We start from the raw sequence: 13,933 nt of genomic DNA, 5'->3' as shown, positions 1-13,933 counted from the left end.
CCTGTACCCGCCTTCGGACCGGCTGCGCTCCCATTGGCTGGCGTCGCTCACGTGGCAGCGGGCTGCCGGGCAGGTCGGTGGGGCACTGAGGAGCGGGGGGAGGGGGCGCGGGGGGCGGCCAGTGACAATAGTGCCATCGGCCTTGGAAGGCTCCGCGCCCGGGCATGGAGGCCGAGGAGTTGGGCAGGTACTTAGCGGGGGCCCAGAGCCTCGCTTAGGCCTCGTGTTGGGAATCGCCCTTGTCGTCGCCCGGAGGAGAAGGCCGGGGGGAGCCGAGTCTGGGCTGTGGCGGCTCCCCAAGCCTCCTCCCCCATCACTGAGCTCTCCCTGGGTACAAAGCGGAAGGGAGGGGAGGTCTTCCCGGGTCGGGTGTGGGAGGGGGCGCGGTGAGATGGGTCCGGGGCCATAGGGCGGCCCTCCGCTTTGGTGAAGGAGCCGGGTAGGCGCGGATGGAGGTGTCGGGACGCGATGCCGCGTTTGTGTAGCCCGAGTGGGCACCGAGGGATGTGCCTGGAGTGGGAGCTCGGGGGGGGGGGGGGGGAATTTGCGGGGGTTGGTCGTCGTGTGACGGGGATCTGCGGGCACTGGTGATGGTAAAGCGAGAGTGAGGTGCGGTGGGGACCTACGAGGAGGGGATGCGTGTGTTTGTTAGGGGATGGGAGAGGGGAATAAAGTTGCGTGCTCAGGGAGGAGGTTTGCGGACGTCCTGGGCCCGGGGTAAACGCTGCGGTGTGCCGGCTCTGCGATGCTGGGGGCGGCGTGGGGCTGTTGAGGTGGCCTTGCGTGTGTGGAGAGCGCTGTGCGCTGGGGTGTGTGGAAGAAGGCAGCTGCGGTGTGAAGGGGCGTCTGTGTTTGTGGGGGCCGTAGTGAGGCCAAGGCTCGCTGTGTGTTGCAATACTTGCGTGCACATGCTTGTGGTAGAGACCTCTGTGTGTAGAGGCGGACTTGTAAATTGTTTAATACTCGTTTCAGAGGGCGTATCTTTTTGTCTTCCCTTTTTTTCCTCCTTTTTAATTTTTAGCATGAACTGCAAAGGGATTTAAATTACTGCCTTGTCACAGAATTGAACATGCTTATTTAAATGTCCCATAATATGTATATGTCAATAACAAAAAATTGCGTTTCTGAACCAATACATGATAAGTTACCTAAAAAATGTATATGATGGTTGGATGTAGCCATAAAGGCTCTTTCTTCTCATTACTACTTGCTTAGAAGACTTGTCCATGAGGTGGTGCAATTTTTTCTCTGTTTGAAGGGAATTTTATTTCCTTTACAAAAAGGAGGTTTTCTATATGCATAAAACAAGAAGGAATGTATTATAAAAAGACATCTCATCTTGGGTTAGTGATTTCATATCTCTCTTACTGTGTTCTTCTGTTCTGTATAATTAGGCATTTATTACATTATGAACTAGAGTCTACAGGTCTCAGTTGTGTTTCCCAATACATATCTGAAGATCAGTTTTGGTTCAGTAACTGCACAAGTATTTTATGTAAAATGGAACTGTGCTGGACTCTGAAAATTTCTCATGATTTTGCTGGGCAACTTCTCCAGGAATCTGCCAGAACTAGGTTCAAATCTATTCTTGATTTAAGGCAGGTCTTTGATTCAAAATCAGTGGCCTGATCACAAGACTGCAGGCTGGTCTAACGTAAAGCTGACTTAGAGATTAATAAATGCCCATTGTTTAATACAGAGTGGTCCGTTCTTTTAAAGCCTGTAGTATCATAGAATAATTTAGGGTGGAAAAAAACTTTGAAGTCATCAAGTCCAACTGTTAACCTAGCACTGCCAAGTCCACCACTTAACCATGTCCCTTAGCGTCACATTTACACATCTTTCAAATAACCTCCAGGGATGGTGACTCAACTGCTTCTTTGGGCAGCTTGTTCCAATGTTTGACAACTTATTCAGTGAAGAAATTTTTCCTAATATCCAATATAAACCTCCTCTAGTTCAACTTGAGGCCGTTTCTTCTTGTCCTGCCACATTTTACTTGGGAGAAGAGACCCACCTTGTTACAATGTCCTTTCAAGTAGTTGTAGAGAGTGATAAGGTCTCCCTCAGCCTCCTTTTCTCTAGGCCTGAAAATCCTGGTCTCTCCAACTGCTCCTCATAAGACTTGTTTGCTAGACTCTTCATCAGCTTGTTCTTTGGACATGCTCAAGCACCTCAATGTCTTTCTTGTAGTGAGTGGCTCATAACTGAACTTGTGGCCTTGCTGGGATGCTATTTGCCTTCTTGGCCACATAGCCAGTTTTGGCCACATTTCCACCTATCTAAAAAATATTTAGTCGTTTTATGAATGTATTTGACATGATAAAATATTTCCTGACAATTTTACTGTTCACAAAATATTTTCTATGTATTTTCATTGCAGTGGGATCTATGGATAAGAAGGCAGCTGCATAGGTAGAAGGGAGTGACAGCATCTGTATTGGGGTGTGAGGGTTGTATGTGACTAACACATCTGTGAAGCAAAAGAGCTGTATATGGAAAAATCTCTTAGTGCATGGAAGGAAGCTGAATCTGTATGTGAGCACTTCCATGCAGAGTTAATGTAATATTTGTGCTGGGAGCCAGTGTGCAGTAATCTGCCACACGATTTATTAAAGCTGGTTAGTAATCTGCATAGTAGCTAATGCTGTGTATATTCATGGTGCTGCATGAGCCAGAATGATTCATCAGTTGTATATCATATCAGATAAAGCAACTGATATAACATCAAGAAAATCTAAAACTTGGAAACCTTAGAGCCCAAATAGTTTTAACTTGCTTCTGTTCTATATTGTTGGTGTGTTTCTTAGACAGTTTATCTTGGTAATGGGTGCCAAGGAGTGATTTTTTTTTGAAAACAAATAAGAGAAAAATCTCTGCACTTCACTTTAAAATGTTGTGTTTCTTCCACATTATAGCAATCATGAGAAAGCTGTACTATTAATACTGGATTTAACATCCCCTGATGCTATCTAAGCAGTTAGACTGCTTAATGGGTCTGGCTAAATTACTGCCTTGTATCAGAGTCATTGGATAATGTAAGCGCAGTATATGCCAGCCTTGATAGTGTTTGATGTTCACAGTCTACTTGGTACATGACTAAATTTCTAAGCTGTTGATAAATTATGCTCCTTCTTTTTTTCCTCCAAGATACTACGCATATCTTCAGCAAGCATTTTACACATTTCCGTTCCATCAGATGATGACTGCAGCACCTAACATGGAAATCATGACAGAGCAGCCGACTCTAGAGGGCATTCCAGAGCCAAACGTTGTTCAGGAGCCTCCAAAAGGTAGTTTGCCTGGGTTGTGCTACTTGAGTTAAAATGTTAGTAAAGTGGGAGAACAAAAATTATTGATCTTAAACTGCTTCTTAGAATGCATTGGATTTCCTTTTTCTTCATGCTCTTTGAAGAAGTGTTTATTAATTGTGTTCTTTAAATAACATTTTGTAACCATATGATTAAAAGTTAATTAAAGGTGATAGTGTTTACATTGGCCATTGGCACAAAATTACCTTGTTCCAGGGAAAACAGATTTTTGTTTCAATAGATAAATGTATTTGGTTTAGCTGATTTCATGTGCTAGATAAGTTTTACATGTATTTGTATTGTCTTCAAGAGAAGTATAGTGTTATGGTTATAATCATATACTGGTTATTCAGCATTTTTGTTTCAGTGGTGCTTTAGTGTGTTAAAATAATCACAGATAGTGAACTGTGTGTATGCACTAAGGATTGTTTGATTTTAGCGAGGCTTATTCACACAAATACAAACAGTGCTGCAAGGTGTCCTGTATGTGACACAAGTTTTGTACTTTATGTATTTGTACATTGCTCTTCACCCACTAAGATTTTGTACTTTATGCTAACCATGCTAAGACAAGATCCCTTGTTCTGTTACTCTTATGCTTGCTCTTGTCCCAGTTTGGGGCCATGAGCATACCCATGACCGGAGGACAAAAATATCTCTTACCCATTCCAGGAGTAAGGATGAGGATACTGCAAACTGATTGAAAGTTTAAAGACACATAAAAAAGGCAGTGATCTCTGCCATGTGTGAATTCTGATTCTATGAAAAATAATCACACACTGAGTTGCATCTTGCTTTTAATGTTTGGATATAGGTCAGAGCTTTCCATACCAAGGTAACCTATCAGCCAGACACTGCTTGTTTAAGTGTCCTTTTATAAGCTTCCATTTTTCTTTTTCAGTTGTAATGCTTGGCCAGATGAAATCATACCAAGAAGAACTCCAGTTTAAAAACAGTTGCAACAGCAGACTGTTTGATTGCACTTTGAAGTACTTTCAGACAGCTGTAATAATCTTCTGGTTTGAAGCTGCTCCCTAATACTTTTATGAGAACTGAAATCAGAGTAAAAGGCAGTCCAGCTACCCATTGTGATGAAAAAAGTAAAACTTTTAGGATTATGATTTAAAAGGCTGCCCTGGCATCATTCCTGTTTCATAACAGTGTCTGGTTGGTAGGTATCTGGTCAGCATGAGAGTTAGAACATTATCCTGCTTCATGTCAAATACATCCAGCTCGGAGGAGTCTGACTGTCTCTCGAATTTTGCCATCACATGAGAGACCTCCTAGCTCTTCAGGGGGTAGGAAAGAAAAACTGCCTATGCATCTCACCAAGCCTGTGCTGTTCTAGTCTGTTCCTCATTGTAACTACACTATTTCTTGAGTACTGTCACTTAAGCAGTTGCTCCAAAGACAGGGTGGAAATTTCACATGACTTTGTCTTTCTTGTACCAAAGCCGAGTGCAGGCAAAAAAAGCTCAAATAAAGTTTTCAGACTTAGGGTAGTGCCTTTGTATCCATCTTTTTTATTTATTAGCTGAGGGAAGAGTTTAGAAATTTTGAAAATAAGATGAAGTCTCAATTTTCAAGTAATGGATTACCTTGGCTCTTTGGTGATTGCTGCTAAATGGTTTTTGTATCACAGTATCACCAAGGTTGGAAGAGACCTCATAGAACATCAAGTCCAACCCTTTACCACAGAGCTCAAGGCTAGACCATGGCACCAAGTGCCACGTCCAATCCTGCCTTGAACAGCTCCAGGGGCGGCGACTCCACCACCTCCCCGGGCAGCCCATTCCAGTGTCCAATGACTCTCTCAGTGAAGAACTTTCTCCTCACCTCAAGCCTAAATTTCCCCTGGCGCAGCCTGAGGCTGTGTCCTCTCGTTCTGGTGCTGGCCACCTGAGAGAAGAGAGCAACCTCCTCCTGGCCTCAACCACCCTTCAGGTAGTTGCAGACAGCAATAGGGTCCCCCCTGAGCCTCCTCTTCTCCAGGCCAAACAATCCCAGCTCCCTCAGCCTCTCCTCATAGGGCTGTGCTCAAGGCCTCTCACCAGCCTCTTCGCCCTTTTCTGGACACGCTCAAGCACCTCAATGTCCCTCCTAAACTGGGGAGCCCAGAACTGAACACAGTACTCAAGGTGTGGTCTAACCAGTGCAGAGTACAGGGGCAGAATGACCTCCCTGCTCCTGCTGACCACACCATTCCTGATGCAGGCCGGTATGCCACTGGCTCTCTTGGCCACCTGGGCACACTGCTGGCTCATGTTCAGGCGGGTATCGATCAGCACCCCCAGATCCCTCTCTGTCTGGCTGCTCTCCAGCCACTCCGACCCCAGCCTGTATCTCTGCATGGGGTTGTTGTGGCCAAAGTGCAGCACCCTGCACTTGGAGCTATTGTACTTCTGAAGTTGTGTTCTGCAACTTGACATTGATGATGAGTGAGGATAGAGAGTAAATCACCCTATTGTGGGTGCTCATGTCACGAACAGTACCTATGCTGATTGATTCTGTATAAGCTTTAGGGGCCAGATGGGGAAGTTTAAAATGAGTGAACAGCAACTCTTTCATGTTTTGTAAATAAAACTTAATGTTTGATGTCAGTTATTCAGACTGAGAACTCCTGAAGCTCTCCTACAGTACCTTGCTATACCGTGCACTGGGCAGTATCTATTCTGTAAACAGCTTGTATAATGTTCAGCCTATGAGTTTGTGTTTCTGACAAGCTGATATTTTCAACTGCAAGTAATCCATGAGACTTGTTGCTTTTGACATGCTTGTGTGGCTTGTTTAATATGTTATGTGATCTGTAACAATCGGCTTTCATATTTATAGTAGCTGAAATGTGAATAGTATTCTAGAATTTGCTGTCACATTCCTTACAACCAACCCCTGACATTACAGCATATCCACCAAAAGAAATTCATCCATTTCCAGAGGATTGTTACGTACATCATGTAAACAATGAGCTTATTTTCTTTGTATCCTAAGTCAGCATAGTTGCCTGTGAGTAGTGTTGTGTCTGGTGCAAAGACAACACCCAAGCTAGTTCTATGTTGACCCAGCAAAACTAAGATTCTTCTGAAAATTGTTTAAACTAATGACTTTTGAAGGTTCTTTTTGTGTCCATGCATTCAGCTCAGTTTTTTGAATATCTACACTCCAACATTAGGAAAGTATAAAAAGGATGTTTCTTGTGTGTTTCAGAAGTTAAAAAAGGAGGAAGAAAAAGAAAAGCCAAAGCAACCGAGCCAAAGCAACCCAAAAAGCCTGCTGCTAAAAAAGAAAAGTCGGCCAAGTCAAAAGGCAAACAAGAAAAGATCACAGATACTTTTAAAGTCAAACGGAAAGTGGATCGTTTTAATGGCGTGTCTGAAGCTGAACTTCTGACCAAGACTTTACCTGATATTTTGACCTTTGATCTGGACATCGTGATAGTAAGTAACTCAAAAGAGTAGGTAGATAAGTGATTAGTCTGTACTCACTGGTTATGTTTTACATTCCTTCTTACTTATCTATATTGCTTGTATGGCAAGATTTTGCAAGATAAAGTATATAAACCATTTCCTGTGTTTAGAGCTGCTTTGCATTTTCTGTTAGAAACTGTAGTAACTGTTTCTAATTTCTGAGAAACTTAGAGCTGATGGTGACACATAGTCACCAAAGACCTTGACTCGATACTTTATTTACTGCAAGTGTTACACCAGTGGCTGTAAAACACTCCTGCCTGCTCTTTTGCCACCGCACATCTAAATGACACATTGCTGTAAAATGGTCAATGTTTTTAAATGATGATGGAAGGTAACATTTAACACAGTTTTGTTTATCAACATTAACTTGATTAAATTCCTGACTAGCAAGCCATGTTGTCATTATTAAAATGGACTGGTGTCTTTGTAGATTGGCATAAATCCTGGCTTGATGGCAGCTTACAAAGGACATCATTACCCTGGACCTGGAAACCATTTTTGTATGTTTTTCTTTTTCTTTCTTCTCATAGAATTTGCAGAACTTTGTTAGATCTTCTGGCATTTTAATTTAACTGATTTAGGGCTTGGGTTTTATATTTTTTGGATGCAGAGAATAATTTTTCTTTGAAACATCCAAGATTTATTTAAATCCCTAACTACTGTCAGATACCATACATACAATGGAGTAAAAGGGGAATAAACAATGACTTTCAGTGCACGTTTAGAAATGTCATGTAAACACAGTATTGCCAAATAACTTCTTGGGGTATTAGTGCACAGCATAAGCAGTAAAAAATAAGATCTGTAGTACCTGGGTTATCAGGAGCAAGTCAATAAGCATCAATTTCTGATACAAAGCAAAAAACTACACACATTTTCCCAAAAATGCATTTCAGTAAGCTCTCTTCTGTTTCCATTTGTTCGTCTCTTCTAAACAATATTTCTAACCCATGAAAAGACAAAACCCATTGCCTTTCTCAGCAGGCATATGCATCTAGCACACCTGAGTCTTTAAGCAGATAGTTTTCCCTGGGTATTTTTCCATGCTCTTCAGTACAGTCTCATAAAGGGGGATCATACCTGAGCTCTATTGAAATGCTCTGGTTTGTGAGCTGGGAGTCATCCCAACTGTGGTAATAGGGAGCTCCCCGTGGACTAATTTGCAGTCTTGGGATACTCCAGCCCAGATGCTTCTGGTATCCACCAGACTTGTAAATCAGGCTTGAGCATTTCTCCTGTGTTCTGCAGACTTGCCAGACTAACAGCCAAGCCTCCTCTACCAAAAAGCAGACCAGACATGTGTGCTCTAACAAATCCATGCGTTCATAACCTTCCTGAATCGTTAGGATCTAACCCTGGTTAATTTGTGCTTAAGACACTGGCAGTGCACATAATGCAAACTATACTTTTATACATTGAATGTGAGTGCAAGATGCCAGCAGGGTCTGTCATAGACACCCAGAGCAAGAAGAAGCAATGGTAAGGCTGTAAAAGAAAGCTGACGCATTGTATTTGCCACATTATTTCCCACAAGATCCATATTGATCACATTCACACCTTGCTTAAGTGAGCCACAGAATCGAAAGCTTTTAGAATGAAAGACTGGTTTCAATAGACAGGATCGTGGTGAGAAGTTCCTGTTGTTCACTAGGGATTTCCTATCCTCTTGCAGTATTTTTGGCTGTTTTGCAAGGAATTCTAAACCTTTCTGGTTTAGTAGTCTTCCCAAATCAATGGATCATCTTGTTAACTTAGATTCTTCCTTTACCATTCTGGTGCTCTGATAGTTGTGGACTTCCTTTGTTTTCATTTCTTTCCTTTAGAAAAATATAAATGCTTCTCTTTCTACTTCACAGGGAAATGTCTGTTCATGTCTGGCCTAAGTAACGAGCAGCTGAACCATATGGATGACCACACCTTGCCACATAAATATGGGATTGGATTTACAAACATGGTTGAAAGGACAACACCTGGAAGCAAAGACCTCTCCAGGTGGGATAACAAGAGACAATATGGTGCTTCTTTGGTGCTTTTTAAGGGAATTAATAGTTGTGACTATAATTTTGAGTATTTTCTCTTTTAGCAAAGAGTTTCGGGAAGGAGGGCGAATCCTGATGCAGAAGTTACAGAAGTATAAACCTCGTATAGCAGTTTTCAATGGAAAATGTGAGAACCTTGACTTCTAAATAAGTTTGTTCTACCTGTAGGGTTAGGGGTTCTTTTGTTGTTGGGCTTTTGTTTGTTGTTTGGTTGTTGTTGTTTTTTTTTTCACTTATCCTATCTTCTTTTCACTTTAGGTATTTATGAAATTTTTAGTAAAGAAGTTTTTGGTATAAAAGTTAAGAACTTGGAATTTGGGCTGCAGCCACACAAGGTGCCAGATACTGAAACTGTAAGTGTAAATACTAAGGGATAAAACAGGGCACTGTGTTTTGGTTATGTCAGAATTAGCTGTGTCTCAGGACTTGCACACATGTAAAATAATGTCAGTGTGCCTAAAGTGCAAGGGAGGTTTTACTTAAACAGAGAAAGTGGAATAGTGCAAGTTTTCAGACACATCTTTGATGCAGCTTGTTCAGGCTTGCAGACTTAATGTAGGAAATCGTATGCTATGGTTAGTACTTCAGTGCATTCTCTGAGAACTATCTAAAATACAAATGAAACATACATGCTTTTATGATAACTATAATCTGCTTTCGTAGGATTGTCTGCCCAATTCCCAGTATGTTTGTATTACTGGATTTTGATACCAAATGTGACCATAGTGCCACAATGGGGGAGAAAGATTAGTAAGTTCATCCTTCTGCTGTTACATGCTACAGCTAAAGTGTTACTGGATCTGGGCATGTCCAAGCACTTCTATCAGACTCATCTTCTTAAACTGATTTGCAGCTTGAAATTAAATTGGACATTTGAACCAGGTTGATGCAGAGTGCATTAGTCACGGAAGTCTCTGCTGGAAGATATCTCAAGAGACCAGCCAGGTATTATCACAAATAGGTTTGTTTAACCTGTCCTTATAAACAGGTTAAGAATCATAGAAGGCAAAGGCAATTATAGTGCCTGCCAAAGTAGCTTATTCCAAAGCTTCGTTACCTTGCAAGTTCAAAAGTTTGGCTTTTGTTTTTATCCCAAATTATTAGTGCTGCAAGTTTAGGTTCATTGAAACTGTCCTTCCCAAAAGGTTAAGTGTTGCTTTCAGAGCCTGAAGAACTATTGGTGATAAAGTGCTTGCTTCTTAAGTAGCTCTTAAGGACTTCCTGAGTAGATGTATTTGTGAGAAATAGTCTGCTTTACTAGTACTTGTTCATAATTACTACCTGGTGATAAAAGTAGTGCATATAATTCCTTCTTCCTGAACTTTGTCGTTAGGGTTGTTGGTTGTCTGTTAGGGTTGCTGGCAGAGACAGATACACTTAAGTTGGCTTCAGCTACGCTAACCCTGGCAAGCGTCATGCAGACACTTGGCCAGGAAGCCAGGCCAATTAACCTGTAGTGCCTCTCTTGTATGCTGTCATGTACTCTCCTGGGGTCTTTCTGGCTCAGAGCTCTGCTCGCTCACGGAGCTCCAGGGTGTGCTCCACTCTCAGGCATGCACTTCTAAATTCTAATTCCTGTAATGCATGTAACTGGTGAAAATTGTACCTGCTTCAGCAGCTTGATAGTCAGCCCCTCTCTCTATTCAGGGTAAGACATCGAGCTGGGCAAGAAAAATGAAAGGCTTATTGCATCGTTTTCCGCAACCACCTTTGGCTTTAGTTAAAGTTTGTACAAAGGCTTAAGTCAGTAGGCTCAACTGTTAAGTTACTTTTGGTGCACTAAATATTATCTCATAGGTCAGGGACAAGTAATGCTGTTTTACTTGCTCTCTGTCTCAAGCTCTGCTACGTTATGCCATCATCCAGTGCAAGATGTGCTCAGTTTCCTCGTGCACAAGATAAAGTTCATTATTACATAAAGCTGAAAGATTTAAGGGATCAACTGAAAGGCATCACACCAAACACAGAGGTGCAGGAGGTGCAGTACACGTTTGACTTACAACTTGCACAAGGTATAGTGGCTATTTCATTACTGCTTTAGTAAAACATAGCATAGTAGCTCTCAATACTTTATTAACACATAATGCAGCATGCAACACAGCCAGCAGATTCCTACACAAAAAGCAGTAACTGTAAGGGGAGGGGGGAGATGTGCTATCATCTTTAAAGAGCCGGGAATTACAGATTCCACTGTCTCTTCGTACAGTCGGAATTACCCAAAAGGAACAGGGAATTCCCTTGCAGAATGTTTGGCTATGTTTTCAAGTGTTCTGTGATAAAAATGCTCTTTTATCATTTTTATTCTGAATATTAATACTTGAGGTCTCTTCTTTCATCAGAGGATGCTAAAAAGATGGCTGTCAAAGAAGAAAAATATGATCCCGGTTATGAAGCAGCATATGGGGGAGCTTACTGTGATCGCACGCCGTATGGAAGCGAACCGTGCAACTTCTCTTCAAATGGAACCGGTAAAGTGCAGTGCCTGGGGCATTGTCTGCAAACCATCACTCGCAGGTATTCAGTGCTGTCAACTGCATGTTAAAAGCTATTGTTTTGTTTGTTTTAGCAGCAGGCGATCCACAGTACTGTGAGGGGTCATCCTTCGGTGAGGTTCCTAACGGACAGTGGATGACGCAGTCCTTTGCAGACCAGATTCCAGAGTTCAGCACTGGTGTGACACGGGAAGAAGTGGGAAGCAGCGCATAAGAGCTGTTTCTTCTCGGCTATGCATATGTGCTGCAGTTTTAATGCAGTGATCAAGATTGGTACCTCGGTTTTCCAACTGAAGCATTTTAATAGTATTTTATCTCCCTAGGTATTTTATTATAGTCCAAAGTGAGTGTGTGGTAGGCTCAAATCAATGAACTAGATAATTCTAAGGAACTGTCCAAACTTTTAAAGAAAAGTTAGCCCTTTTTGTACATGAGGTTTATATTTAATGTGCACCATTTCTTGCAGGTTTTGTCAACTTGCTTTTTCATCTGTGAAGATTTCTTTGGGACGTTAATTTTATTCCATAAATCGAAATGTAGTAGTAACAGCAGCAGTATACCTTTTACTGATGCCTCAATATTTATCTATCTCGTAATCCTTTTATATCCAGAGGGGAAAATGGGAAGTGTACTCTTCTCTTACATGAAGTGGTGATTTTAATCATGCACAGTTAAGCAAATTGTGCTTTTTAATGCTGTCTTTTACCTTCTTAAAGTGCAGAAAGGTGCATACTGAATCTTTTCTGGGTGGGAAGTTGGTTTAGTGACTGGACTTTATTCAGGATTAAGAGAGTGGAGGCATCATCTCAAGTTACAGCACTGGGGAAGAAAATTTATGTTGCACAGGACAGGGCCCAAACATTACAGCTGAGCTGACTTAGGGTAACATGTCTCTACCACTGCATCCCTTTTCCCCTTAAATTCCAATGTAAGAAACTCTAACTACTTAAACAAAAAACACATTTAAATAAACAAACAAAAATTACTACAACAAAAAGCAAACAAACCCAATCCAACAACAGGGGTTCTTGAATTCTGTGACGTTTAAACTCAGTCATTTCTGTGTCATTAGTCTTTCTGCCTGACTTTTAACAGGAGACAAGCCCTTCGAACAGATCTCATGGCAGGGAACTGAAAGACCACATTCCCTGTAAAAACTGCGTCCAGCTGTGTTGTGTATGTCAGGTACAGAGAGCACAGAACCTGTAATTTAGCAGTTTTTAACTGAGTTCTCTTCAGTCTGTAACACCTTTTAGGGGTGTTCTCCTTAATGCTCTTGCAAGTGAAAAACACAAAGTTAAACATAAAGGCAGCTGTTCCATGAACAAGTCAGCTGTAGAAGCTGCAGCTTTCTTCTGAGGAACTTGTTAAATTGTACTCCCTTTTGGCCAATATTAGTGACAGAAAAATGAGATTCCATGCTTGTGCCTAACCATCATCTTTCCCTTTTTTGTGACATGAGGAAGAGATGAAGTAAAAGCAATAAGCTGATCAAAAGATTAAGGTTTTGATGATCTTATGATGGTAGGTGCTTCACATACTTGAAAAATAGATACAAACAGTATCTCCAGAATCCATGCTGGTCAGGTATTCCTGTGCCAGTGTATTTTACCTTTCCTCATAGCCAGTAACAGTTAACACATGTTGAGTGTAACTGGTTGGTGCATATTCTAATCCTGCTCTATTGGCTCTCGCTGAGGTCACACTGTCAACCTGTTGTGAGGCAGGCACAATGTTTACAGTTCTATTCCCAAATTATGTGGCTTAATTCTGAGCGTCTTAAATCAAGAAAGTGTGCATTATGATTCTGATGTGTTTATTAGCTTCAGCATAAAGCTGTTCAGTATATTGTCGAAGAGGTATAGGACTTGTTTGTTATTTAAAGTGTACTGTATCCTGTATTGCTGTTTACATGGACGTTTTCCTGCAGGTGCTCAAAGTATCTCGCATCAGGGATTTGTTACAACTTAATTTTATTTTTCAACAAAACCAGAAGCATGTAATTATCACTGCTGGATATGTAGCACAGTACGATGTAACTACTGGAAGGCTAACCTGTTAGATGGGAAGGGAAAGGTCTCTTCTTTAATGGAATCACCTATTAGGTTATCTAAGTATAAAATACAGTTACGTGTACAATGACCATCCTGCTCAATATTGAATTCTGTGTGTACTCCCTCAGAACTGGTGCTTTTTTTCATTACAGTAATACAAAAGTTCATAATCTGTCTTAAATCTATCAATGTTTCACAATAAAATCAGGAAATGAAGTGTGGTGTCTTACAGCGTGCTTTTACAGCTTGCTAGCAGGGGTCTCAATGCACTACAGGATATGCACTACACTGAAACATTGCAGAACAGTCACCATGCAACAGGACTCATTAAGATGCTGATTAAGTTTTCATTTCAGGCTGTTCAGTTTGGGCTAGACAACAAAAGACACCTTGTATGTAGTAATGCAAGTACTTCCTGTGTAGTTGTTTTCTATCAGCAGACAATGGAGTCTTATTTTAATATAAGGTCTTTATAAATACATTACCTGGCACTGAATTTTAATGAAAATTCTTCATTGTCAAGTAACCTTGTTTCCTCACCTTAGGTGAAAGCCAAGTTACTCTGTCCTG

General features: G+C 41.4%; 1 protein-coding gene across 3 annotated transcripts; it reads left to right on the top strand.

Annotated features, from left to right (window-relative positions):
* The first annotated feature begins 12 nt into the window (after nucleotides 1–12).
* Nucleotides 13–13,579, top strand: TDG (thymine DNA glycosylase). Of its 3 annotated transcripts, XM_064155437.1 has the most exons (10): nucleotides 97–187; nucleotides 3,151–3,293; nucleotides 6,516–6,745; nucleotides 7,209–7,278; nucleotides 8,635–8,770; nucleotides 8,862–8,944; nucleotides 9,076–9,170; nucleotides 10,658–10,829; nucleotides 11,157–11,285; nucleotides 11,384–13,579. In XM_064155437.1, exons 1-10 carry the CDS (start codon nucleotides 165–167, stop codon nucleotides 11,521–11,523), a joined length of 1,221 nt encoding a protein of 406 aa, XP_064011507.1. In that variant the 5' UTR covers nucleotides 97–164; the 3' UTR covers nucleotides 11,524–13,579. The 3 variants fall into 3 exon arrangements, with proteins under 3 accessions (XP_064011506.1, XP_064011507.1, XP_064011505.1); XM_064155436.1 differs by lacking the exon at nucleotides 97–187 and adding an exon at nucleotides 13–73 and having other exon boundaries at nucleotides 11,157–11,422; XM_064155435.1 differs by lacking the exon at nucleotides 97–187 and adding an exon at nucleotides 381–439 and having other exon boundaries at nucleotides 11,157–11,422.
* The last annotated feature ends 354 nt before the right edge of the window (nucleotides 13,580–13,933 follow it).

The sequence above is a fragment of the Pogoniulus pusillus genome, chromosome 15 (genome assembly GCF_015220805.1).
Source record: "Pogoniulus pusillus isolate bPogPus1 chromosome 15, bPogPus1.pri, whole genome shotgun sequence".
Taxonomy (NCBI): domain Eukaryota; kingdom Metazoa; phylum Chordata; class Aves; order Piciformes; family Lybiidae; genus Pogoniulus; species Pogoniulus pusillus.
The sequence above is the reverse complement of the archived record's forward strand: the minus strand, read 5'-3'. Positions and strand labels throughout refer to the sequence as shown.

What these genes read in the sequence shown, in the direction of transcription:
- TDG (XM_064155437.1), top strand. Translation starts at nt 165, where the DNA reads ATGGAGGCCGAGGAGTTGGGCAG. An exon ending in TGTTCAGGAGCCTCCAAAAG is followed by an intron (nt 3,294 to 6,515) that starts GTAGTTTGCCTG and finishes TGTGTGTTTCAG; the next exon opens with AAGTTAAAAAAGGAGGAAGA. An exon ending in AGCAGTTTTCAATGGAAAAT is followed by an intron (nt 8,945 to 9,075) that starts GTGAGAACCTTG and finishes TTTTCACTTTAG; the next exon opens with GTATTTATGAAATTTTTAGT.